Below are 25,366 nucleotides of genomic sequence, written 5' to 3'. Positions count from 1 at the left end.
CCAAACTAATGCAAGGGGTTAATAATGGGGAGTAGGGGGAATACAGGAACTATTTTAGGCATGATTTCTTTGTGCATAAAAACCTACTTGTCTAATGAAAAAGTGCCTTAAACCTAGTAACTAGGACACTGACAATGCTATTGTATCTCTGTGTTCCTTTCCTATCTTATTCCCATATTTCTTCCCTAAAAGTAAACACTGTGCTGTCTGTGCATGTTTCATGTGTAACATTATTTTATTAAAAAAAATACTTTAATAAAATATATATATCTTAAAATATTTTTTAGTTTTGCTTGACTTGAGCTTTATAAAACCAGTATGATACTGTACATATTCTTTTGAAAATGGTTTTTTTCCACTCAAAACTAAGATTCTTCCATATTATCCATATAACCAGAATCCATTCATTTTCCTTGCTGTATAATATTCCCACTATCTGACCACACTACAATTGATTTATCTGTTCTCCTATCAATGGGCAAGTAGATTGTTTCTAGTTTTTGTTATTATGAAACATGCTGTTGTGAATGTTTTGGGCTTATATCCTAGAGTGTATCTGTAAGAGTTTCCCAAGAATATGCCCCTAGGAGTGGAACTGCTGTTCGTGAATATTCAATTTTACAAGAGAGGACCACAATATTTTTCAAAGCAGTTATACCACCTTATACTCTTACCACCAATGTGACACAGTTTCAGTAAAACACAATAAATTTAAGTCACAAAAGATGGGTTTTCTGGTTCTTGAAGCTAAATGTAATCCTAATAACACACTAATCAAGCTTCTAAGGCTTGTAATTAGGTGGTAAATATTCACTTAGGGTAAGAAGTGGGCTAGACCAATTGCAAATTTACAGCATTTTTAGTCATTTTTCAGAGTTAGTCAATTGTAGGAATATAAAAATGTTATGCTAAGAAGTTGGTATACAATGAAAAATTGAGATACTTAATAACAAGAAAACAAGTTATTATAGCAATAAAGTCCCTCAAGGGCAGAGATAACATCTTTATTCATTTTGAATGGGCCCTTATAAAGCCTAATGTGCAGCCCAGTGTCCCAAATTTAAAAGAGAGGGGTGGGGCACACAATTATACTGAATTGAATGGAATTGAGTCCCCCTTTCACACAACATGCTTTTAACCTTTAAAGCAGATAATGAACATCATTCAATTAATGAGGGTGTTATGAGTATCTCAGGTCCAACATGATTAGTATGCCCTAAAATATTTTTTTTTAGCAAGAGCTAAGGAAGAAAGTGTCATACATTTAAAGTACAGAGTTGGTATCACTTAAAGTTAATAGAAGTTCTGCAAATACACAGTCTTATAAACTATTTCCAAGTATTCTTTGCATACCTCCATGACGATGATAAAAGCCAGCTTGGCTGCTATCACATGCCAATAGTAGATGTTGTGTTTGTATTCCTGTGGGTGTCCAGGAGGGTACCGGAAATCACGATACCTGGAAACAAAACAGATGCATAATGGGAGATAATTTGTCATGGTCAAACGCTGTCAAGAAGGGCTCATCTGAAAAGAAGACATATTTAATATAATGCTCTTTTAAACTGAACATCTTATACATTTTCTCCTAAGAGCTCAATTTGGTAACTCTTCAGTAATATCTCATTTAACATAGGAAGATGATGGCAATGATGGATTCCGCCCTTTGTAAAGAGAAGTCCATCTTGATAAAAGAACAAAAGTATCTTAAATTTTCTTTTGGCAGAGCTTGTTCCCTGCTTTCTTACAGGTGTAACTGAAACAATTTAGCCTATTTAAGGGTCATGTTTATGAATTTGTTTATTTAGTGATACAAAGGTATGGGGCTATCTGGCCCTTTATATGAAATTGTCCCAGAGTACGATCTACTTTTTAGAATTGTTTGCCTAATTCCTTGTTGTTAGAAGTCATATGTCACTGCTGTACCCCAGGTAGTACATCTCTTATTTTCTGTCTGTAATCTATTCGACCTAGCAGAGTGAATTATGTATTCAAATTGTGTTAAGTAAGAATAAGCAGATTGGGTGGGCCACGGCAGCTCAGTGGCAGAGTTCTCGCCTGCCATGCTGGAGATCCGGGTTCGATTCCCGGTGCCTGCCCACATGAAAAAAAAAAAAAAGAAAAAGCAGATTCAACTGGGATTCTAAGAGGCTCTATGACATATGATTTTTTTTTTAATTAATTTTTAATTTTTTAAAAAAATGCCATAAAACATCAAACAAATGTAAATATTTATAACTTTTGATCATTCTGTTCTACACTATAATCAGTAAGTCACAATATCATCACATAGTTGCATAGTCATCATCATGATCATTTCTTGGAACATTTGCATGTATTCAGAAAAAGAAATAAAAAGAAAACAGAAAAAATTTCATACATACCATACCCCCACCCGTCCCCCTCACCGATCACCAGCATTTCATTCTAAATTTATTTTAACATTTGTTCCCCCTATTATTCATCTTTATTCCATATGTTTTACTCGTCTGTTGATAAGGTAGATAAAAGGAGCATCAGATACAAGGTTTTCACAATCACACATATGGATTGTGAAATCACACATATGGACATGCAATTTTGAACCACTTATTTTGGGCTTATTTCTGGTGCCTTGGTTCACATTGCATATTATTAAGAATTTTGAATCAGTGAAGGCTCTGAGGAATTAGACGAATAAACTTTAAAAGCACCTTTATCTTTAAAACTCTTTGACTGAAAGCAAATTCTACAATTTATAGTCAACAAACTTTATGAATTGGTAATTTAAATGGTCTGATCTCACCAGCCATTAAAATCAATGCAGAGAGCTTTGGAATACTTCTAGAGAATACTCCTATTAGAGTTGTGGTATTTACAACACGTCTTTGCATTTCTTTGCTAAGTGAGGTGCTGATTTGCAGTCATTCAATATCTTCAAGTTGTGTTTGAATAACACATTAGTTATAACAACTGAATTATCTTGCTTTTCAAAACTCTTGGAGTTTCTCCATTTCTAAGATATAAGAGTTTTCCCCTGGATTACCTCCCTAACATCACTGGAAATCTTATCTTTAAATCTTGGTTCAAAGTTTGGTTTGAAAGTTCTAACCCCATTCTGTATTCACTTTTCTATCTTATCTCTTTCTTAAGTTTGCTTGTAAAGAAAGCTATGGGGAAAGTGTCTCTAGCAGTTTTGACTTAGATGACACCAGACAGAGTTATAGTACAAGGAAAGTCCTAAAGGCGACGCGCATTTGCAAACATCGTAAAGAAGAGCTTGCCTGCATGTGGTGTGGTTGCCAAGCCCCGAGTATGGATTTCCGCGGCTTTTGTTTATGAAGTCCACGACTTTGAAGACGGAGAGCGTGTTGTTAATGTAGCCGTTCATGGTGTACTGGGTGTGGTCTCCGTAGGGAGGGACAGAGAAGGACCAGTAATACACCAGGCGGGGGATCATGTCTGAAGTGAAAGCAATGATCATGGCCTATGTCGGGAAGAAAACAAAGGGGGTGTCAATGCAGAGCCTTCGAGGCTGTGGTTAACAAACATATCAGAGTTATTGTTTCCATCAAATCGAACTTTTTTAAATTCAAGAACCAGAAACCTTAGTTTAACTGTGAAATGTATATAAATAGGGAATGTCCTAAAATCTTTGAGCAGTTGCTTCGAAGTACAGCAGTTCCTTTCCTTTCGGTCTTCAATTCTAAAGGAACATGCAGAAGTCCACCTGTGGTTCGGCTGCAGAGGCGTCACTGATTGTCACCTCGGATGCTCTGTAAGTACACTAAACGCCCGTTTTTATCCAGAATGGTTGTAGAATAGGTTACTGTGGGTAACTTGAGAGCTGCTGCACAGATATGTAAATTATTTTTTAAAAAATTTACAACATAAGAAAATTCAATAAACCTTACAGCTTTATACAATTTCTTTATGAATAATTAATCGACACAAACCTATTTTTTGCCACTTGTTTCTCATAAAAATAGCATGTAAACTGTTTATTTTCTTTGGTTTAAATTAAGTAAATAACTGCCTTCAAATTCACACTCTTTATTTCCACTATAGTGTCTTGACTTCTTTATTTTAAACCCACGGCCTGATTTATTTTAAACTCTCAGCATAGACTTACATCATTTACTTCCCCAGGGAGCAATATTTTAAAATTAATTTTAATAAAATGTGGGCAGCAGGAAACTATACTGGGGCTGCTCCATTCACATACTCAAGCAATGATATCTGTTTTGTTAGATTTATTGTCTAGGCCTCTAAACTTCTTAGAGATTAAATGGATAAAATGATGAAAGGTATAAATTACTAAATAACAAAGGAACTTTACTGAGTTCCCAGATGAAAGGAATGAGTTAATCTTAAACCTGGATTTGGGTCAGGCTGACAGCTATTAAAATGTAAAGCTACCATGAATTAAATACATTTTCTCTAAAATTTGTTAATTTGGGTTTTAAAACTTTCAAATTTATAAAATTAGTGTGAAAGGAGAAAGGAGAGAATGTATTTTAAACAAAATTCTAGCATATATTTTAAACCAAATTCTGTGTGAAGAAACAAAGCTATGTAATCCAGTCATTAATAGACACAGAACAACAGACATGTTCTTGGCTCAACATGATTTTTAATAGTTTTCATCTGAACATATGGATTAAGACACAGTGAGACCATAAACTAACAAACAAGATCTCAGCAAAGGAAGAAAAACAACTAGGGGGGTTTTCTACTGCAAACTGATCTCGAAGAATCCAGCTTTGTCATTTCCTCTGAAGCGAAAATCTGTGTATATGAGTGTGTGCATGGGCGTGTCTCGTGAGAGGCAAGAATATTTCACTTCTTTCCAGATTTGAATAGATTAAGCTGCCCTGTTACCATTTAACTCAACTGTATCTTCAACTATATCTATCTTTTTATAGAATCACCTGCAGATATGCTATAGTTAGAAAAAGGCCAGTAAGAAAGAATTCCATTGTCTTCCGACAAGATGCTTTTTCTTCTGAGTTGAGTTGCTTTTGAGAGACATGCTGCAGCAGTGCAAATAAATGCAGTGTGCTTCATTTCCCATGCTGTTTAGAACACAGTTTTCTATTTATATCAAAATAAATTAAAATTGGTCTTTAATAGCGAATACTCTGGCATGACAGCATGCTGTCATCCAGCTTAGTTACTGAAGCAGCAGATTGGTTTTATACCAAACTCCTGCTTGATACGCACTCTCGTCTGGTGGCTACTCTCTCCTCAAAAAAAAAAGTCCCATTGAAAGTTAGCCTTTTTTTTTGTACACTTTAGATTGTAGAAACACACATTATCTATACGAAGGGTTAAGGTTATCAAGGTGAAGGGATAAAAGGTGCATGACTTGCACCTTGGAAACTGCTACAAATCCTAATACTATGGAAAAAGGATTGTTCATAGTCTTAATTGATATCACAAATCAAATAAACAATTGTCTTAGGGTATAATAACATGATGTGTAAGCAATAAGAAAAAATAACTATAGGATATCAGTATCGCCAATCAGCTGGTGTGTTTGTACGTATATATATACACGTGCACAGAGGGTAGCCTTGGAAACACAGCTACTACTCCATCTGTGCTAATGGAACTCAGCCACTATCCAGCCTGGATACTGGGAAAAGGTGCCTTATACAATCGAACTAGAATGCTTAAGGAATGAGCAGTTTGAAACAACCGAATTTTCTAGTTAGCTGAAGGTCAAACAAAAGCCCTTTTAGTTGCAAACCCTGTTGCTGGAAATTTTCCTAAAGCACACGTTCCTGCCTCGCTTAGCGTAGCACAGCATATTGAACGTGACAGATTTGTTCTCGTATGACTTTGGAACTTGAAAGGCTTCCCTGTCATATGTCTGAACATCAGTCTTCATTTCACAGCACAGTGCATATTGAAGATATGGGCTATTTGGGTGAATGGAAACCCATATATTCTACCTGTTGTGTGATTTGCAACTTTTTCCTAAAAGTAGAGATGGCATATGCAATACAGATAAATTGGGGGTGGGGGTGGAAGGTGAAATCTGGGTTCCAGGTAATGTGGTTTGTGGTATAAAAATCTGACCATGGCCCACACAGTGGCACGTTTTGAAATGCTGCAGCTTTAGTTAAGGCCCTTGTCAGAGTCCACAGGTTGTTGTTGATGGTGATGATGATGATGATATGCTGATGAATAATGAAGATAACATAAGAGCAAGTAACATTCAATGAGACCAGGCTGCACGCATTAACTTCTTGAAGTTCCCCGACCACTCTCTGTGATATGTACGATTCTTATAATATATGGTAGGGAATTACACATTTTACAAGTGATAAAATGAAGCTCTGAAATAAGGCCTCCCCAAGACTACACTGCTTAGGACCTGCAGCGCTTAGCATCATTCCTCATTGCAGAGGCTGACCCACAGAGATTGCCTCCTTTGTTCTGCATCGGAATACGTTCAGGGGGGTAAGGCTTGATTAAGAAATTAAACCTGGGAAATCCTTTTGTTTGAAAGTTGACCTAGAAGCAAGGACAGCAATGAAATAAGGGAGGAAATGACCCTGGATATAAGCACGTTTCTAGGGAAAGAGAAACATGATGGGCTGTGGTAGGAAACGCTTCCCCCAGGAGCTCCTTGACCTGGGTGCAAGAAAACGAGACTCTTCAGACTGATCCATTACTCACACAGGTTGGAAACAAATGAGTTCTGTCCCCCCACAGCTAGGACACACGCAGGGCATGAGGCTGCTTCAGCCAATGACCACAGTGTGGATGCAAAAACCAGGGTGGGGCAGGTAGGGGGAGGAGCTGTGGGAAGTCCCCTAATCCTACCTCCTTCAAAAACCTCTGCCTTGGGGCCAAGGAAGATAACACACAATCAGGAATGGTTGAGGTATTTAAACTGCACCACAAACAGTTAACATTTTAAGTTAGAATATATAAATTATAGGTCTTACTTAAAAGGTTTTAAAACTCAATGCATAGATTTCTACTGCATTATAAAAGCACTATTGAATAATTTTTATAGTCATTTGAGGATCAAAAGTATTTCTTATTACTACTACCATCATGTTTCTATTCAATAAAAATTAGCAAATGAGCAAGAATAGCACAGTGGTAGCTTTTTAGCAACTGCCTCTCCATAGGTCTTGACTTTGCAAGTCTAGAATGATAATTTTAAACCAACAAAATTATAAACCAACAAAATTAACAAGAATAATAGAGTGATAGCAACTATTTCGTTTACATGGATGATATTCTTGGCATCTTTTTCTCACTTTAAAAAACAATAAGCATTGCATTCCCCAGGTAGCAACGTTGCTGCATTTTTGGATGTTTCAAGGTCTTTACCCTGTAAAGCCTACATCTACTCACATTGGTCACCACAGCCAGAATTGCTATTCCTTGCATGATGGGCTGCCACGCTCCGATGTCTTGGGCTTTTTCTGGCACCATGCGTCTATACTGGGTAGTCAGTTTCCAAGCATCCACTCTTATTTCCAATATATTGTTCACCAGAGCCAACAGAGGTGCCAGTGGAAAAGAGGCCACAAATAAGGTGACGAACCCAAACTGAATAACTGTCAATGGAATGGACACACATCATGGGGTGGTGGGTAGATGGAAGGACAACATGTTTTTCTTTACTCTTGTAAAGAAAGAGGCTAACACACAACTAAGTCCCAAAGAGAAAACACATCTATGGTAAATTGTAACTTAACATTGAACAGTGAAAGAATTCAAACAAAATACAAATATGAAATCTCTGGAAATTAAACTAATTATAGCCTATTTTTTCATATATATACACTTAACAGGAACGATCTATTTTAAATATTTAATTGAACAGAATTATTTGCTGGTAATAAACTTGAGATGCTCTAAGTATATTTTTGTTCTTAGTGTTGAGCTAACAGAATGCTGGAAGACAATTCATGACTTAGGATTAAAAAAAAGGAAAGGAATACAATGAAAGTAAACAGTTAAAAAGACAAAAGAAATATACCCCTGGGAAAGTTATAGTTTATAGAATGTTTGAGGAAATGTGCTGAAAAAAGACAAATGAGTGTGCTCCCCTGAGTCTCTGAATGCAAATATAGCGTATTCAGAGAATTTGTTATTACAAATCACAGAAATATGTGATAAATGTGCCTTAATAAGCCATAATATAGTCCTCCTTTAGGGACCTTTATCTGGAAATTGTTGCAGTCCAATGTGGCCACAATAAGCCAAGATTCTTTTTTCCATATCTGTACTTTACATGATTTCACCCTACATGGGACAGCAGAGATTTGGAGGTAAACCATACCCTGGGGAGAGGTAAAAAATAACCTAGATATCTAAAATAAGCACTGTTGGTTTTAGATCTTTCCCTCCTAACTGGCAGACTATTCGAGTATATTAGAGCAGATATGCAAATAAGGGTGTGGTTGAGGGGAAATTTGCAGCCCCTTAGGACTTTAGTTCAGACAAGGGGCAGAGACCACTCCTGTCATGAAAGACAAAAATGTAAACTATTTTCTTCTGGTCTGAGGAGTCAAGGGCATGTTGCAGAAGAGCAGCGAGGGCTGGAAGGAACTGGCAGGCCCCATAGGTCAGGCAAGAGTGGTACTATTCAGGGAAGTCAACAGGCAAGGACCAGAATTAATGATGCCATGGGGTCAGCAGCAGGAGCCACAGGCAGTGATGTGCACGTCCTTGTCTATGGCTTATCCAATCCTAAAGAAACTCATCCACCTACAGGGGCCAGCCAAGTAACAGAAATGCACAGAGGGGATGCAGAGCTGACCCTGGTAAGTTGGCAAGTATGTGTCCTGCTGAAAGGGAGGAGAGGTTACTCAGCCCCAGCCCACTGCTGCTACGTTGGAAGGAGGACCCAAGGTAGCCAGAACTCTAGACTGTTCAAGAGAAACCCAAAACTAGGATTATATCAGCAATAACCTCATTAAAAACCCAAAGGAGAAAAGATAACATCATGATGACAAAAGCACAGACAATTTAGGGATAAATTAATGAGAAATGACAGATTCCTCATGATAATGGAATAAGGAAAAATGAATAATGAATGGGATGGGTGGATGTATCCTTTATTCGGCAGATTCAATTTTGGGGACATATCAAGTCTTTTGTTTTTATTTCCTACAGAATAATTTAGAATGGAATGTAAAATCCAGTAATAATCTAATCCCAAATTGATTTAAGGAAAAAAAACCCTGAAAGGTGATCTTAAAATTCTCCAAGAAATACAAACAAGTAGGCGGGTAAAATAATGAGGAGGGATGTTTGCAAGGCCAACATTAGGGACATTCGGAAAAATAAGAATAATAAAATGGGACTAGCTCTAGGAGAAAATAAAATGTATTATAATGTTATGGTAATTGACACAATTTAGAGATAGTGTATGAATTGAACAGTAGATTCAGAAAGTAGCAACATTTATGATATTTTAGCATAAAAGTGAAACTTCGAATTGGTGGATTCAAGTTTTGGGACAACTAGCTAAATCATCGAAGCTCACCACTTTGACACCAAGATAAAAATTCCAGATGGACTGAAAAGTTTAAATTAAAATAATTAAGCACCAAGAAAAAACCAACATGATATACAATCTGTTTTGATATTCATGTGAGAAGAACTTTCTAAACAACTTTTGAAACTAAGAACCATCCCACCCTACCCCCAAAAGAGATGAAAGCAAAGACTGATCAATTCAGCAAGGCAAAAACACACCTATTCAGAAAACAAGAACAACGCTCCCCTGAAACTTTTTCATGAGTCTCCAATTACGTCCTATGTTTTCTTTTTCACATTATAGTTTCTTGAAGGAAAAAATACCTACACTGATTACCTCTTTTTCTCCATCACTCATTACCTCCTCAAAACCCTATTTCCTGCTGTGGCCCCTGTCATTGCATTGAAGCTCCTCTTGCTAACTTTGCCAATGAACTGGACATTCCAAAGCCAATATACACTTGTGATCCTTATTTGATTACCTGGCAGCTTCTGACACGGCCAAACATTCTCCTCTCCTTGGAACATTTTTTCCCCCTTCTATTTTGTTTTACTTAAATAATTTTAAAAAGCCAAGTTAAGTTTTATATTAGGAGATGGGGTAGGGGAGAAAAATTACCTAGCTATAGTGCTTCTTCCACTTTTCCCCATAATCCCAGCCATTAAGTGTGGACGTTAGCTCTTCCCCCACCCTCTGTATTTTTCATGATGCTCTTTTTTGTCCATCTTCAAATCCCTTTTAAGCATCTCTGTGCCCTCCAAGACTTCCCTGGGTTGATACCACTCTCCTGGACATCTTCCAACTACACTGCTGTTCTTCCCCCTCTTTGTGGACTACGCTTTCCTCCATTCATCCTTAAAATGCCTGTTGTCCCCAGGGCTTCATCATCAATCCTCTGCCCAACTGCTCTCAATATTCTTGCCTGGCATGTCTAATTCACTCGGGCCTCACCACAGGTGGCTCCTTGGAGCTCCTGATTTGTTGTTTCCACTTTTGTAATGGGCAGTATCGCTCAGATGTCCCATAGGTACCTCACACTCAAATTGTCTAGCACCGAACCATTTTCTCAAAATCAGCTCCTTTTATTTTCCACTCTGCATATTCAATCTCCTGGAAGTTTGTAAACAATTCTATTCCTCACCAGCTATAGGACTAGTTATCTCTTTATAGCTTATCAAATACGAACTCCCTATTGCTATTCCTATGCCGACAGCTTCTATTTAGCTACTTATCACCTGTTTGGGAAGCCTGCCATAGTCTCCTGTATTATCTCCCTCCCACCCGATATGGCCCCTGTCCAAAATATTATCTTCTGTTCTGCTGCTAGAATAACCTGATCTTCTTCAACATAAACATTATATGATTCTCTTGCTTACAAATATTCTAATGCATCCTTATTTCTTAAAGGCTAAAGTGCTAGTTCCTTGGCTAAGCACACAAGACACATCATGTATGACCTTGCTTTCCTGATATTCCATCTACAGATCCTTTGTTCAGGTCATAGTTTGTTTACTTGCCCTTCCTTGAGCTTGCCAAGCTGTTTCATGCTTTATGCTTTTAAACGTGTCTACCTCTCTGCGTAAAATCTCTCTTCCCTTCATGATCTAGGTAGCTAACTTCCATTAACCCTTCAAAATCCAGTTAAATATCACTCTCCCTAAGAAATCTGATTGGCATTTAATCTTCTCAACAACCCACTGAGTGCTTACTCTCCTCCTTCAGCTCCATGAAGAACCCAGTTTTACTTGTCTTGGTATCACCAACAACTGATACACTGTTTGGCACAAGCTGGTGTTCAATAAAAGTTTATAAATGAATGAAGGGAGGAAGGAAGATATAGAAGGTCTGCAAATCTTCCCTATAGTCATCAACCTACCATTTTGGAAAGCTCATTCTGCAAAGACTAGAAAATTTCAATGTGGGTTATGGATAGGAATGGGGTAAAGATGTATGAATGGGAAAAGGAAGACTGAGTCCTGGAGAGCTCATGGGGGGCTCTGGTGGGTGTAGTATAGGAAAGGGAGGAATCAAATGGGGGTGAGTTCAAGGAGATGATGAGGAAATTTGATACCAATTATAATAAATTGAACAGATAATAATACTTGATAGTTAACTGTTTTAATGGATTTTTAAAAAATTAATTTGGAAGTAGAGGAAGGTAAGGTTGACATGGCAAGGACAGAGGAGGAGTATCAGAGACAAATGGAGCTCATTGTATCACTTTACTATACTTCATTTACAGTTACTCACTGGGAGGATACCACCAAGTTCTCAAGATATCTGCTTCTGAGTTGTAGTACTCTATGTATAAAAGAATATCTTATGGTGTCCAGATTTTAAGATTGACAGGCTATTTCTCTTATGCTCTTGTGTCTGAGTTCTTAAAGGTCAAAACCAAACACTAGGGAAGGCAATCCTAGTTATCAGGCCAGGGTTACTTGAATGATCTCAAAAGATGTTGCAAAATTCACCAAATAAAATAAGTACAATTTCACCCAAAAACATTATATTACATAGAATTTTGTGGAGGTTGGTGGAACAATGTTGTAAAACCAGCCAACAGTTGTACGCACACGCACGCGCGTGTGTGTGTACATCTGGAGCTCTAAATTCAAGTCAGTTAAATATTTATGAGCACAGGTTGCAGGCATTAGTACTAGAAGCTGAGGTCTGACAGCTGCAAAAGACTTCGTAGCTACTTTACAGAGGTACAGTCTAGGCTGGGAGGGAGTCATGCATACAATTATATATCGTGTGTTAAGTACCAGGACCAAGGTAGCTCTTAAGAGCAGCTAATACCCAGAGTAAAAAGCAGCAAATCTGTGTGATCAGCTGAGAAGCGGTACTGGGGCACAACGGGAATTCACATTGGGTAGAAAAGACGGGAGGAGGCATTTCAGGCAATGTGAATTTGAGTTCCCTCCATGGGGTGGAGGCAAATTGAGCTGGATGGCCACGTACAAGGTCTAAGCAAGGGTGGGGGACCCCAGAATTGGTTGCTGAAAGATGTTCCCTCAAACTGCCAGCAGCCTCGATTAAAGCGGTAGATGGCAGTGTCTTTAATGGCTGTGGGAAGATGGGAAGTAGGGAACTGTGTGTGGTAAGACCACGACCCAAGATGCTCAGTATTTTTAGAGGAACAAAAATAATTCAGAAGGCCTTTGGAAATTCTATTTTCTACAAACTAGGACAAAAAATAGATTTTACTCTACTGTTGCATACAGAATAACAGACTTCCTTCTCTTAGAAACTGAAGAATTTCTAAGACATTAAACAGTGTTTGGATAATAGGAAAACAATTTTAAAAAATCTAAAAATCTGTCTATAACAGCTGTTAATCCATCCTTTCTTGTAGGGTAGGATGAGACCAAATTATTTGGTTGTAACTATTTTGATGAAACTATGAAATTCTAAGAAACATATCAGCTTTCCCCCAAAGCATGACCATATAACTTTTCCTCTCCATACCATTCATTTGACTAATCAAATACAATAAAATAACTCTGTTTCTAGGTTGTTGTTTTTTTTAATGTGTGCAATAGAAAATGATATTTGCCACAGGATGGTATTATTAATGATGATAATAGCTCTTATAAGAAACATTTACAATTATGACTCATTTTAGAGTAACAGGTAATTGGCCTGCAGTTCTTTTGAAAATAGACTTAGTGTTCCTTCTACATTAAATACTGCAGCTACACCCTTAAAAGCACCTGGCCATGAAACACAGCAAAAGCAAAACTGAAATTCAAATGAGACTCCAGGCTGCTGCAGAGTATCGTTGACTAAAGAAGCCTCGAGATGAACCTCTCACTCACAAAAGGAAGCAGATGTGCTTCCATGTATAATGTATATTTTTAAAAGCAATTGTTTTATATATAGAATATGATTTAATAAAATCACCCCTTAACTGCAGGCTTGTAAATAGGAGTCACAAAGGGTACCTCCACAAACACTCAAACTCCCATGCATATATGCAAGGCCTGTCAACCAAAACGCTGTGCCTCCTTTTCTATTTCCCTAAACAAAAAATAAAATAAATTCAATGCAATGGTTCGCTTAAAGGGCAGATACAAAACATGTAAATTGTTAAGCTTCTATTAGATATAAGCATGTTATGCATAACAGAAAACTGGTGTTTCCTATAGAAATCTATTTTGAGATGCATCCATTGAAAGGCAACTTGGAGTTCAAAATCAAGTTCAACTCAAGAGAAACAGAGCCCAAGCAAATGATAAACAAATGGACAAAGACATTCAGGAAGCAGGGGATTGTGCCAAATTGAAATTCCAGACCAGAATAAGCATTCTGAATTCAAGCCAGCAATTAGCCATGAGATCACTGAAGGAATAAGGCAGAGACCACTGGCAAAAAAACCCACAAAAAAACAGAAATTCTGTCAAAAGCAGGGCTGAAATGTAAAAGGGGGGGACCTTGTGATCACTCCTGCCACGAAGCAGCATGCTCCTATGGGTTTACTTAAATGACCTGGTTCAAAGTTTTTCTGCCAACAGCTGTGCCTGCATGCACCCCAGCTCCAAGCTGAATCACATCTAATATTAGTCATGGAGTTCACTCTCAGACAACGTAGTTAGAAGATTGGGAGATTAATGGTGAAGATATATCTCAGTGACTATTCGTTTCACTGCTTGGTAAAAAACCTTCAGCAATGCATGACAACAATGGTACACACAGCCAGCTACTTTATTTGAAAGCCTGATTGTATAGTTTTATCTGGTGCAGAGAAATGTACTCATCATTTCAATACACTAAATAATTATTTGGCTCCATAACAGATGCTTTTGAGATCCAAAACATATTTCAACATATTTTATAAGACTCAAAACTTTCAGTAACAACTTACTCATTTCAAGATATTCATAAAATAATCCCAGTTTGCCCATGAGCTGCAGATGGTAGTCCTGTTCCCAGCGTGGGGTTATCTTTTCTGATCCTGAAACTGTGCGACACCGTCCAATTAGATTCATGACCCAGCTGCCAAACAGATAAAATTATAAATTAGAGTATTATCAGATCAAGGCTATAAAAATATTTTGCCAAAATCTCAAAACTGAATATGTCATCCTTTCTTAAAATTGATTTCTGGTTTGCATGCTAGATGTAGAACAATGAAAATCTCTTCTCTACTTTTGCATTCCCTATCCCAAAATATTTTGAAAAAATAGGACTATATATCTGTATTTATCAAAATTGTAGCTGCTACTATTTTTCTCCTACTTCATTTCCATGTGGGCAGATTAGTATTTAAAAGATATTTTCCTTCATTTGATTAATTTCAGTAGTATCTCTCTTCTTTTCCATTTGTCCTCTATTCAAAATGATCTTTCCATTATAAAAATCACATGGTTGAAGACTAAGGATTGTGCTCCCTTTGAGAATCCTTAGTCCTATTATTTATAATGATTCTCCTTGCCCTTTCCACTCCAGTATGGATCAAAGGCAAGAGTGAGGTAGATGTGACAGTACAGAGCAATTCAAATTAAGGAGAAATCAACTGCACAAAGGGGGAAAGCCCACTTTTATGTTCTCCAGTGGTGAAGAGAATGTGTTATATGGGCGTGGAAGGCAGGGCAGGTGGCTGCAGAAATGGGTTTACTCCTGGAACTCAGATCTAGATAATGTGAACTTTCAGAAAGCAAGTCAGCACTCTTTATTAAAAGCTTTAAAAATGGTCACAGATGTTTACCTAGTAATTTCACTGGTAGAATATTCTAAGAAAATAAGCAGAAGTACAAAACTCATATTTTAGTAATCCTTATAATAGTACTTATAATAATTACACTGGGGAAAACAAATGTTCAGCCATAAATAAGTAATAGCACATCACCTTTTATGAATTTAAGGTAGCTGTCACTTTACTCAAATAACTTTTAATGACAGGGAAAATGTTCATGACATACTGTTTAATAAAAGTCAACCAGCCAGGTAATAATAATTTGACACTTGCTGTGTTTTCAGTGCTAGGAAAGGTGCTGAGGATAGAGCAATAAGTGGAGACTTAGATCCTAGCTGGGGTAATTATCCTGGTGATAAATGCAAAAGAGGAGTTGCCATGTGCTTGCTAGTATTTAATGAGGACCTCATCTAGTTTGGAGAATCAGTGAAGGTTTCCCTGGGGAAGTCAAATTTATGGTGAGAACTGAAGGACGAGCAGGATAAAAGAAAGCACATATATCATAATCTCAATTTTATTTATATAAGTAAAGTTTATAAACACAGTATCATACTTGATACTACTGCTTTCCAAACTCCTCCTGTTGGAAATATTTCTCCGTTCCTGGAGTACTTCTCACTCTCACTCTTCTAGCACTCCTGATCAGATAACCATTCCTTCTCTGGTATCCTTTCCCCAAGCTATTGGGCCAGATCTTCCAAGAATGTAACAATAACATGAATCCTAGCAAGCAGCCTGTTGGTCTTGGAGACCCATGTAAACCCAATAGCAGCAGATGATGACATTAAATAATGGCAGCTGAAGTAGAGAAAAGGGCTGAACTTAAAGTCAGAGGCTTGTTCAGATTCTAAGTTTGCTCCTTCCTGGCTATGTCTGTCAGTAAGTCCCTTAACCTATCTGGGTTTTCAGTTACTTCTTCTGTAAGCTGGGGTTACAGAAGACATTTGCCACATAGGGTTGTTATCAGTTTTAATTAAGAGCATGGCTGTGGCTGGGTCTAGCCTAGCGCCTAGTATGTATTATGTTTTAGTTTCCATGGTTGCTCAAGCAAATTTTGTGTAATTGGCCAGGTTAAACAATGGGAATTTATTCACTCATGTTTGAGGCTGGGAAAAGTCCAAATCAAGGTGTCATCATGGTGATGCTTTCTTCCCAAAGACTGTGGCATTCTGGGGCTGGCTGGGGCCACTCTTTGGTCCTTAAAGAGTCACATGGCAAGGCATATGGTGGCTCTCCTGGCCTCTCCCTTCTCTTCTGGGTTCCGATGATGTTCAGCTTCTCGTTTCCTGTGGCATTCTTTCTCTGTGTCTGAAGTTTATTCTTTTATAAAGGACCCCAGTAACAGGATTAAGACTCATCCGGGGCCATACCTTAACTGAACTGACCACATCAAAAGGTCCTACTTACAATGAGTCACACCCACAGAAATGGATTAGGTTTAAGAACATGTTTTCTACATACAAAATACATTCATTCCATCACAATATCCCAAAAGCTTCAAGTCATTTTAGAAATAATTCTAAGTACAAAATCTCATCAGAATAGGTATGGGGTGTGGTCTGCCTTGGGGCACTATTACCCTCTGTCTGTGGACCTGTGAAATGTAGAGAACAAGTTATCTGCTTCCAATATGCAATGGAGAGACAGGCACAGGATAAACATTTCCATTCCAGAAAGAATCTGGAAGGAAAACAGGAGCCCAGGGTCCTAAACAATTTTGAAATCCAGCAGGGTAATCTCAATTAGATTTTCAAGTCTGACAGTCACATACGGATTGATGTTTTCCTCTCCAGGCTGGATGAAGTGGCAGCCCCACTCCTCCAAAGCACTTGTGCAAGTGGCCATGCTCTCTCTTTTTTTTAATTATTATCTTTTTAGATTGATTTTTTTTAGTTTATTTTTAAAATAATATTTTTTATTGAGAATATCTACACATGTACAGTCCAACCATATTATATAATCAATGACTCACAATATCATCACATAGTTGTGTGTTCATCACCATGATCATTTTTAGAACATTTGCATCACTCCAGAAATAAAAGCAAACAAACAAAAAGCACTCATACATCCCCATACCCCTTACCCCTCCCTCTCATTAACCTACAGTATTTCAATCTACCCAATTTTTGTCCTTTATTTCCGCTTACTATTTATTTTTTTATCCTTTTTGTTGTTGTTGTTGTTGTTATTCATCTGTCCATACCCTGGATTAAAGGAGAATCGGACACAAGGTTTTCACAATCACACAGTCACTTTGTAGAAGCTATATAGTCACATGGTTTTCTTCAAGAATAAGGGCTACTGGAACAAGTTCAACAGTTTCAGATATTTCTCTCTAGCCACTCCAATACACTATAAATTAAAAAGGGATATCTATATAATGAATAAGAATAACCTCCAAGATAACCCCTCGACTCTGAAATCTCTTAGCCACTGACACTTTATTTTGTCTCATTTCTCTCTTTCCCCTTTTGGACAAAAGAGTTTCCTCATTCCTATGATGCTGGGTCCAGATCCTTCCCTAGGAGTCAGGTCATGTTTTTGGGTTTTTTTTGCCTTTTTCTTTAGTTTATTTATTTATTTTTTGTCTGTGGCCATGTTCTCTTGAACACAGGGGTAAAGGTTCCACCCTCTCCAAGCATCAGGATGGTGGCCAGGAGTCTACCAACCCAGGGGGCACTGACCTCTCTGAGCACTGGAGTAACTGCCAGGCTCTCTGTGAATGCCAGAACACAGGCCACACACATGCCAAGCACTCGGGTGGCAGCAATCTTCCTGAACAACCTGGTAGAAGGTCTGCACCCGCAAAAAAGCACTGGGGTGGGGCCAAGAAGATGTCTTAGGTGCAGACTTCAGCATCTAAAGTCCTGCCACGGAAGCCATTCTTCCTCCAATTTGTCCATTTTCTCTTCCATTTAGTCTAGACTGGCAGTGGTTCCTCTCACACAAGGCTCACAAAAAACTTGTAGGTTTTGCATGTAGTTCCCAGGGGCCCAAACCATCAGATAATCGAGCCCTCCATAGATCTTTCCTGTATGACTGCATTTCCAATCCTGACTTTCCCTGAAATGGCTGAGTGATACTATGTTCATTCCCCTATTCTCTGGGGACTCACTTTCTAGAAGCTCAGAATTTTCTAAACTATCAATTTCTGGTTTCCTTGTGTCTAGAAGTTCAATCTTCAGCTTATTTCTTTTCTCTCACATTTTACTATAAGCTCAAGGAGAAGCCAGGCTGCACTTTCCATGTTCAGTTTGGAAATCTCCTTAGCAAAAAAGCCAAGTTCATCAATTTCAAGTTCTGCCTTCCATCCGACATCAGAACTCAATTCCACCAAGTTCTCTGCCATTTTAAAACAAGGATCGCCTTTCCTCTAGTTTCCAGTAACACATTCAGTATTTCCATCTAAGACCTCATTGCAAGTAACTTTAGTATTCATATTTCTACCAACAGTTTCCTCAAGCAACTTAGGCTTTTTCTATCAAGTAGCTCAAATTATTCTGGCCTCTATCCACTGGCCAATTCCAAAGGCGTTTCCACATTTTCTGATATTTGCAATGGCAGCAACCTACTCTCCTGGTACTGATATCTGTTTTAGTTTCCTAGCCTGCTCAAGCAAATACCATGAAGTTGATCAGATTAAACAATTGGAATTTATTCACTCATGGTTTGAGGCTGGGAAAGAGTTCAAATCAAGTTGTCATCAAAGTGATACTTTCTTCCCAAAGACTGATGCTCTGGGGCTGGCTGCTGGTGCTCTTTGGTCCTTGGCTTGTCACATGGAAAGGCACATGGTGACATCTCCTGGCCTCTCCCTTCTTTTCTGACTTCTGATGCTGTTCAGCTTCTGATTCCTGTGGCTTTCTCTCCCTGTGTCTGAATTTCATTCTCTTTAAAGGACCCCAGTAATAGGATTAAGACTCATCCTGGGTGATGCCTTAGCTGAAGTAACCTCATCATAAGGTCCTATTTACAATGGTCCACACCCACAGGAAATAATTAGATTTAAGAACATGTTTTTCTGGGGTACATACACACAGCTTCAAACCACCATTAGTTAGTACCCAACAAATGTCAGCTGGATCTGAAGAGAACTTTTGCTTTTTGCTCTCTTAAAAAAAAAAAAGGCAGCAATTAAGACAGGGGAAAAAGAGTGCTGTGAAAGGTTTTACCTATGGCAATGGGAGAATCCTCCCCAAATACCAGGTTCCCCAGGACCTTAAATTGTCTCTGTATAAACAACAGCAGAACATGCCATAGCAAAATGCCAAGTGTGGGGGGCAATCATCACTAATTGACAACAGCACTTTGCCCACCAAGAAGAGAGGTGGCATCCTGACCCTTCTCCATGCAATGCTCCTGGCAGCTACTGCCAAATCCATCCATTCCTGCGTTCACTTGGCCAACATGCATTGAGCTTCTCCTAACTGCCACATGCTGTGAGAGACACTGGTGAAAAAAAAAAAAAGTCAGAAACTGCACTGATGGAATGCCTATTCTGGTGAGGTACCCACAAAATAAATATACGGTGTGTGAGTTGGTGGTAAGGGCTGTGGAGAAGACTAAAGTAGGGAAAGGAATGGAGAATGTGTTTGTATATAGGAAGGAGGGGTGGTGGCCAGGGAAGATCTCACTGGAAATGACACTGGACTAAAGATGTGAAAAAGTTAGAAGAGTGAGCCAAATAGGGGAAGATCATTCCAGAGGGAACTGAGAATGCAAAGACCCTGAGGCAGGAGCGGTCTCCTAGGAGGAAGCAAATCTTTGGATGTTTGGAGGGTGGGTAGCCTAAGAGACCACTGTGAGGATTTGTGCTTTTAATCTGAGGGAAGCGGAGGCCATTGGAAGGCACTGAGCAGAAATGTGACATAATGTGATATTGGACAAAATATTCCCATTTTAAGGCCGAGAGTAGTAAATAACCTCCTCAAGATCACAGAGCTGAGCTCGGAGAAAACAGCCTTGACTCCTGGCTCAATGCCCTGCCAACTACTGAGGACTGCCTCCACAGAGCTGCCTTGCTGTCTCTTCTTACATGTTAGGTTTTCTTCCCTCCCCGTGCCTTGTGGGCCAGATAACTGCTTTCCATTTTCATGACAATTTGTCCTCAAAAGAACTCTGAGCTGGCAGTGAAATGAGGTATGCGCCTATAAAGAACCCCTGTCCCCTCCAGCAACAGGTTGTAGTCTGCTCGTGGAATTTATCAGAAGAGGCACAACAACCACAAACAACTTCAAATGCAGATAGAAACATCTGGCTGAACTTTGACTGATTAAATAGCGCTTGTATGGATTTCAAGTTTGGACAGTGTTCTCATACTATAGAGACAGTTACTGCAAGAAAACGGAGCAGAACCCCATCCTCTCTATCACGTGCACATGCACTGCCACACTCACAGACGCTCAGCCTAAGATCTGGATCACCACTAGCTCTCTACGCTGGGTTTCCTGCTGCTACCAATCTTGGTGTTAACTTTTCACTCACCACTACCCAAGCTTTACTATGGAGAGATTTCTCTACTTGAGAACCTGCCCCTCGCTTCACAGTCTTCCATCCCTTCTTTCTCATCTGTAACATCAGGGAGGCAGCAGGAGGCTGTGGAAAGTGCAGGGGCTACGGAATGACACACCCCTGAATCTGAAACCATGGTTCATTGCTTACTAGCTACTTAACTGAAGTCACTTAAACTCCATTTTCTCACCTATTAAGTGGGGATGATGAAACCTGTAATTCCCAGGCTTGCCATGAGGATTAAATAATTCAAAACAGATAAAGAACTCAACATACTTCCTAATACTTTCATCCCCGGCTGTGTGGGATTTCCTATGGATCAATAAGACAATATGACTGAGGCCAACTGTAAATGTGGCCCAAGTTATTCAGAATCCTGGTTCAGGGACACAATACTATCTAGATTAGTGGTTCTCATGTCAGCACTTACAAGAATGAAGCAAATTCTTATTGAATGTGCATCTTCCCATGCCCCAACCGAATGTTCTGCAATTAGCCTGAGGCATGACCCAGAATCCAGTTTTGCCCCATCCATGGTTCTTTCTAAGGTGGCATCGAAACCACCCATGTCCATTACCTCTCATGACACCCAAACTGGTTTTGGTTTTTATTGCTTTATTTTCTGCAGTACCTCCAATTTACAGCCTCAGTCATTTGCTGAACTGTCTCCATTGCCCAAACAGGCAAGTATTTTTCTCTCTGAGCCCCAAATCCACCACAATTTGGATTCAAGATGAAATTTTTGTCCTGGCAACCACTTAGCATTGCCAACTCCTCTGATGTTTCCTCCTGTACTGTGCTGCCTGCTCCCCTACCCCCCACTCAAAACTAGAAGTCCATATCAGAAGTCTTTCTGATAAGCTTTCTTTGCTTAGCTATAGATTTATACTCTCTTGTTCAGTTTTTCTGAGGTGACCCACACATGAGTAGAAGGAAATGTGGGTTGTAGTCCATGTCTCTGTCCTTGATCTTTTGGATTGTCTACTGAGCTATGATACTAGTACAGGCATCTCAACCTTGACTATACATCTAAATCCCCTGCAGTTGCCCAGACTCTCCTTTGAAAATCTGATTCAGTGAACTTTGGACAAACATTGGTCTTAATGCTTTTACCTGATCACTTGCTGGCTGTTCTTTCAAGCTACCTTTTCCTAGACCCCTAGTTCCATTAAATTGCTAGGTAACTCTATTCTGGCCAACCCCAGAAGATTCCTCTTTCCGTCTGGGGTTACAAATAGTTTCCTGAGTAGTTTACCATGCAAGTTAGAATAACAGTTCACACCATAATATGGTGTTCTTTTCTGAGTAGTTATATATACATGCAAAGCATCGTGTGAAGCACTTTATACCTTTTCTTTCAGCATCTTCATTATCCTATTTATTCCATATACTAAAGACAATCAGCATTTCTATTTAAGACATTCTATAGTATTCTCACTTACTGATTTTGAAATACAAGTATTCCTCTATTTGGTTCTTGAGTTTACAATTTCTGAATAACTGTGTTTAAAAAATAGCCCTCTTTATGGTTAGCTGAATTCCCTACCTACTACAACTTATGCCTCTTTGACTGTCTTTGGTAACAGCTTGGACAGTGAGGGACACCTATTTTTGGGACTCTTTGATTGGCTCATCCCCTACCCAAATCATATCTTAGGCAGGGATATTTTTCCCTTTAACAGTTAACTTTTTTTTATTATACAAGTAGTATACTTTCATTGAGGGAAAATAGAGAAAATATATAAAGGAAGAAAATAGCCATCCATTATCCAAGTTCCAAAGAATGATGCCGCTAGCATTTTGGCACACTTAATTCTATTTATTACCCTTAACATTTTATCATAAATATTTTTCCAGAATGAGCTGCTTAATGTAAAACTTTGGCAAGTACAGAATAAAACAAATTTTTCCAAGAATGCCTCAAACATCAAAATCCTAGGCAAAGAGATGTCTTTTTTTCTAGACTGTGCTAGGCAAGTAAGTCAAGGGCTCTGAGCTTATTCTCTGGGTTCAACAAACAATGCTACTAATTTATTGATTTTATGTATTTGAAGCATAGGCATTGCTCATTCACTCAATTAATTGTTATTCACTCAAGTAATTGCTCATTCACTCAATTAATTAATTGAGTGGCTATGATATGACAGGTACTAGTTAAGTGCTAGAAAGACCCCAAAGGTTCCCAAAGGGAACCTGGAACACCATGCCAGATGTTTCTTTCCTTGCTCTAAGAATCCTCTAAGGGGGTATGGTCCCACAGGTGGGGAATGGAGAAAGGTAAGTTTATCGTGACATATGTTTCATCAGGCTCTTTCTTACGTATTTTAAAAGGGTGCAAACAGCTGCTGAGTGAGAAGGCTCTCATACAGTGTCTGGCACATTCAAGACACTCAATAAATGATTATTAGTGACTTTTAAATGCTTAGTATAAAAGGAAAAGAAGCTGAGAAAAGTTGTGGGAATAGCTGGTCACAGCTCTAGTATGGGTTGTCTTTCAGACAAAAGTGATGAGTTACCAAAGACAGTCAAAGAGGCATAAGCTGTAGCAGGTAGGGAATTCAGCTAACTATAAAGAGGGCTATTTTTTAAACACAGTTATTCAACACTTGATATGTTTACATTGTTGGCTGGGCCAGCTTGTCTGGAGACCTTTAATAACGATAAATTCTAATCCACTTTAGAGGTGGACACACAGCCATGTGGATACACAGGCAAATGATCTGGACAGGTGGGATGTTGTATCTCTATTCTATACTTCTAAGATTATATAGTTCAATACTCACGGTAACAACACTTCTTGTATGTTATTCCAGATTGCTTTTCCTCCCATGATTATCGTCAGCTGAGTTGTCAGTTCAAGGAGACAGCCACCCGGATCACACTGGAATGTTTAAAAGAAAATCCCATTCAAAATTTAGATGGGGACAATTTGGAATAGAATTATTTATTTTATTTTTCTGGTGTCTGTTTAGGTTTTAAAAAAAATCTAAGAACTATGCAATAAGAAGCTATGTATAGGGCAACCAAGATAAAACATGAAGTAGCTTCAATTATCAAGAGCATACAACTCTACATTCATACCTCTTCATTTCTGTATTTTCCCAGCCAATAAACTGGATCTCCTGGGTAACCTACAAATTTGCCCTTAAAGAAAGCTATGTAGAAACACGAAGAATAGTAGTTGACAAATTGGAATAAGAACATCTTCATGGTTAGGCTGTTCTCATAATCGGTTTGAGTTCTTGGGAGTTCTGCAGTGAAAACAAAGAAAAGTAAGATTAAAAAATTGTGAACAAGTTCAAGACCCTAATCAAAGACACCGATGCATGAGTTAGCATAGTAAAAAATAAGTGAATAAAATTCACAGTTTCCATTTATGTTGTTTTGAGTTCCTTAATATAGACACTGTGCTAATTCTAAGCCATCAACAAATTCCCAGGTGGCAAAATATCCACTGTTCCTTAAAATTTACAATTATAATGTTACTGAATGGGTAAGAACTATCTTCACTCAGGTCCAAGTTGACAGAAAATTATTTTGAAAAGCCTGCTAAATGACATTCACTTGTTCTCTTGAATTATAGTAATTAATGTAGGTTTGTTGTAGAAAACAAACAAATGAACAGTGACTTGCTAAAGGTATTTGGGGAAGACAAAACAGGTTATTCTCCCCGTTTGGAATCAGAATTGGTCTGACCATTTTTAGAAATTTCAGGGAATGGCCCAGGCATATGCCGAGTGTGGGAAACATGAAGCTTTGGCCACTACATAGCTGCCTGGGATAAAAGCCAGAATTGATGAGAATGTAGCTGTATTAAAACAAACAGCAAGGTGGAGGTGGGGGGAGACATAATAATGTGATCGCTTGTCCTCTCAGCAACAAACCAGCATATCTGCCATGGCAGCCAAGACCCTATTTCACTTATTTGCAATAAAGAGACTATTTACTTTCAACAACAGGGTAACATGATCTAATGTAACTGAAAATATTATTCAGCACTGCTCTGTTTACACAGAGCTTGGACATTATAATGACTGTCTGCTTTGCCTCTTTTTACCAGGGCAAAGCTGTAGATAATCCATATCCCATAGTCTAGAGAAAAATAGGGTTACATAGAAAACTACTGAAAATTGTAACATACTGGAAAGGAAACACCTGGATGATACAGTCTCTATTTTTACCTGGCTCTAGAAATGTATTAGAAGGTATCTTAGCTACAGTAAGAACTTACCAAAATTAGTAATCATGATTGCCACTTTTTCATAGATGGTGTTTAGAATCATGATAATGATGAAGCTGATGATGGAGGCGGTGATGGACGTGGCTGTCTGCGGAGTCAGATACCTCTGGATTGGGTCTGTCCCATTAAAGTGCTTGGGAAGTTTGGCAGAAAAGACAATGAACACTGAAAGCCTGTAGACAATGATTCCAATGACTGAAGCGATGATCAATAGGATCTGAAAGCACAACACACAGCAGCGTGAATTTCAACAGCCACATTTTTACTGTTAAAAAATTGGCCTCGGCTGGAATTGACATGTGTGAAGTGAGATAAATCTCACATAACTGCCACTGGAGAGGTGGAAAAAATCATGACTGCAAATTTCAAAGAAAGGAAAAAGAATGATGGAAGTCAAAAGAGGGAGTATCTTCAGATGGGGTAA

The 25,366-nt window shown here is 38.6% G+C and overlaps 1 protein-coding gene across 2 annotated transcripts in view; it reads right to left on the bottom strand.

Annotated features, from left to right (window-relative positions):
- ANO6 (anoctamin 6) overlaps positions 1 to 25,366 on the bottom strand; it is a 260,323-nt gene that overhangs the window by 4,452 nt on the left and 230,505 nt on the right. For both annotated transcript variants that reach the window (XM_077170647.1, XM_077170648.1), the window contains 7 exons: positions 24,934 to 25,159; positions 23,784 to 23,953; positions 23,486 to 23,583; positions 14,358 to 14,488; positions 7,357 to 7,562; positions 3,264 to 3,466; positions 1,354 to 1,459 (listed from right to left, as the gene is read on the bottom strand). In XM_077170647.1, coding sequence (XP_077026762.1) covers positions 1,354 to 1,459; positions 3,264 to 3,466; positions 7,357 to 7,562; positions 14,358 to 14,488; positions 23,486 to 23,583; positions 23,784 to 23,953; positions 24,934 to 25,159 — 1,140 coding nt within the window. The remainder of the gene's footprint in view (positions 1 to 1,353; positions 1,460 to 3,263; positions 3,467 to 7,356; positions 7,563 to 14,357; positions 14,489 to 23,485; positions 23,584 to 23,783; positions 23,954 to 24,933; positions 25,160 to 25,366) is intronic.

The sequence above is a fragment of the Tamandua tetradactyla genome, chromosome 7, assembly GCF_023851605.1.
Source record: "Tamandua tetradactyla isolate mTamTet1 chromosome 7, mTamTet1.pri, whole genome shotgun sequence".
In the NCBI taxonomy this organism is placed as follows: domain Eukaryota; kingdom Metazoa; phylum Chordata; class Mammalia; order Pilosa; family Myrmecophagidae; genus Tamandua; species Tamandua tetradactyla.
Note: the sequence above shows the minus strand (reverse complement) of the source record. Positions and strands in the feature narration are given on the sequence as shown.